At 54.8% G+C, this 2,831-nt stretch overlaps 1 protein-coding gene across 1 annotated transcript; it reads right to left on the reverse strand.

The window, feature by feature from the left end:
* Positions 1–364: 364 nt before the first annotated feature.
* Positions 365–2,279, reverse strand: LOC141727938 (olfactory receptor 14A16-like). The gene is made up of 2 exons (XM_074534222.1): positions 2,128–2,279; positions 365–1,323 (listed from the first exon to the last, which is right to left on the reverse strand). The coding sequence occupies exon 2, from the start codon at positions 1,298–1,300 to the stop codon at positions 365–367; it is 936 nt and encodes a 311-aa protein (XP_074390323.1). The 5' UTR covers positions 1,301–1,323; positions 2,128–2,279.
* Positions 2,280–2,831: the final 552 nt, after the last annotated feature.

The following is a 2,831-nucleotide window of genomic DNA, read 5'->3' on the forward strand; positions in this document are numbered from 1 at the left end:
GGCAACACCAAGTGCTGCTGCTGCTGGGCACAGCTGCTGGGCCAGCCATGATCTGCCTCAGCTCTGCACACAGACATTGCTGCTGCAGCTCCTGAGAAGGGAACAAAAGGGCATCTCTGCAGAAAACTCTGCTGGGAGATCCTTCATTTCCTTGAAGTCACTGAGAGCACAGCCCCTTGTTGACACACTTTGTGGCCACAGGGAAGGTGGAGAGAAACAAAATGAGAAATTGTACAAACAATGACATTTCTCTGTAGATAATATGAAAAACCAAAATAAGGGATAAAATACTCCACAACCAAACCAACAAGAAGTATCAAGGATGAGTTTTATTAAAAGTCATTTGCAGAAATTTTCCAGCAGTTTAATGTTTCTGATACCATCCAGTCATCAGTCTCCACACTGCAGCCTTGAGCTCCGGGTTCCTCAGGCTGTAGATGAGGGGGTTCAGGGCTGGTGGCACCACTGAGTACAGAATTGATAGGGCCAGATCCAGGGATGGGGAGGAGATGGAGGGGGGCTTCAAGTAGGTAAATGTGCCAGTACTGACAAACAGAGAGACAACGGACAAGTGAGGGAGGCAGGTGGAAAAGGCTTTGTGCCATCCCTGCTCAGAGGGGATCCTCAGCACAGCCCTGAAGATCTGCACATAGGAGAAAACAATGAACACAAAACAACCAAAACCTAAACAGGCACTGACAGCAATGAGCCCAAGTTCCCTGAGGAAGTTGGAGTGTGAGCAGGAGAGCTTGAGGATCTGTGGGATTTCACAGAAGAACTGGCCCAGGACATTGCCCTGGCACAGGGACAGGGAAAATGTATTGGCTGTGTGCAGCAGAGCATTGAGAAAGCCACTGGCCCAGGCAGCTGCTGCCATGTGGGCACAAGCTCTGCTGCCCAGGAGGGTCCTGTAGTGCAGGGGTTTGCAGATGGACACATAGCGGTCGTAGCACATGACAGTCAGGAGGGAAAACTCTGCTGAGATGAAGAACATAAAGAAAAAGAGCTGTGCAGCACATCCAGTGTAGGAGATGTCCCTGGTGTCCCAGAGGGAATTGTGCATGGCTTTGGGGACAGTGGTGCAGATGGAGCCCAGGTCGCTGAGGGCCAGGTTGAGCAGGAAGAAGAACATGGGCGTGTGCAGGTGGTGGCCGCAGGCTACGGCGCTGATGATGAGGCCGTTGCCCAGGAGGGCAGCCAGGGAGATGCCCAGCAAGAGGCAGAAGTGCAGGAGCTGCAGCTGCCGCGTGTCTGCCAATGCCAGCAGGAGGAAGTGCCTGATGGAGCTGCTGTTGGACATTTGCACTTCCTTGGAACGCAGATCTGGAAAAACAGAAATCATGGAATAGTTGGGTTTGGAGAGGACTTTAAATATCCCAGCACAGCCTGAGGGCACGTACCTGTCTCTGCCTGCCCAGGGCTCTGCTGCCTGGAGCTGTCCCTGCCAGCAGCTGCTTCCCAGTGCCCAGGGCTGGGCCCTGCCAGTGCTGCCAGAGCCCAACCCAGCCCTGGGGCTCAGCTCTGCCCTGCAGACACTCCCAGCTCAGGCACTGCCCAGGGGCAGCTCTGGCTCTGCAGGCTCTGATGGCAACGTCAGAGCAACCCTGAGGAGGCTGGAAAAGTGACACTGATGCTCTCTCTAAGAGCCGTGATTCCTGTGCTGATTTATGTCACTGATTGTTGCATTCAGATCTGAGAGAAAATTATTTTCCTCAGCCTGAACTGAGAGATGGATATCTATGTGCAATTTCCCATCCAGGCAGCCCAGAGCAGTCAAATAAAAAAGGAGTATTACCCCTTTCATGCAGTCCCTGCTTTCCTGTGCTCCCTGCATAATCTACTTGGAAATGTTCTGCAGCTAAATGCCATGCTGGGAGCAGTCCTGAACAATGCAGAATCCTCACCACAAAAGGAGAACACTTCCAAGCCTTACCAGCTGTCTCCTCCCACCCAGATCTTGTCCCCCAGTGCTGGGAGCAGCTGCCAGGGCTGGCTGAGAGCTGTCCCTGGCAGGCAGCAGAGTCCCTGCCCCAGCACAGCGCCCTGGGCTGTAGGACCCTGCTCTGCACGACAGCCCTGGGCACCCCTGGCTGCTCTGCACAAGAGAAAATCAGAGAATGTACTCACAGAGTCTGTAGGCACTGGGATGTTCCAGCTTTAGGAGATGGCTCCTGGAGCTGCAGCTGCATTGTCCTGCAGCCAGAGGTTCCTGTGCCAAGGGCTGGCAGTGATTCTGCCCCAGGCACTTCTCAGCCCCTTCCCAGCCCTGACTGATTGAAGATCTCTGCGCCTCTGTGCTGTGCCCGAGGTGGCTGCAGGCAGTGCCCCAGCCCTGCTGAGGTGGAGAAAAGCTGCTCATCAAGAGAAATGTGCTTTTGAAGCTCTTCTTGGTTACCAGGAGCTGCCTCTGTGCCAGGAGCCCAGCCCAGCTCAGCAGCACAGACACAGCACAAGGACTTTAATGAGCCTCTGGGGCTTTGTGCCCAGGGCCTGAACATCAGTCCCTGAGAGGGAGCTGAAGAAACCTCTCCAGAACTCCAAGTCAGAATCCAACTCCAAACTTTCTTGAAGTTTTAATGGGTCCCACTGAGGGACGCAGCTGAGAAAGTGTCCCCAGGCCCCAGGCAGAGCAGAGAACTGGAGGCAGTGATGACAGGTGGGGACAAAGAGAAGCCAAGTCTTGGTGTCCTGGGGCACAGCAGGGTCTGTGCCACCAAGGGCTGTGAGGAGACACCTTGTCCTGAGCCACTGGGGCATCCTGGCATAGCCCCAGCCAGGCTGGGCACTGTCAGCCCCTTGTCCTGCCCTCAGCATCCCCCCCTAGCCCACAT

The sequence above is a fragment of the Zonotrichia albicollis genome, unplaced genomic scaffold, assembly GCF_047830755.1.
Source record: "Zonotrichia albicollis isolate bZonAlb1 unplaced genomic scaffold, bZonAlb1.hap1 Scaffold_257, whole genome shotgun sequence".
Classification (NCBI taxonomy): Eukaryota; Metazoa; Chordata; class Aves; order Passeriformes; family Passerellidae; genus Zonotrichia; species Zonotrichia albicollis.

Bases quoted from the DNA above. Each gene is read 5' to 3' on its own strand.
- LOC141727938 (XM_074534222.1), bottom strand. From the start codon at position 1,300: ATGTCCAACAGCAGCTCCATCAGGCACTTCCTCCTGCTGGCATTGGCA.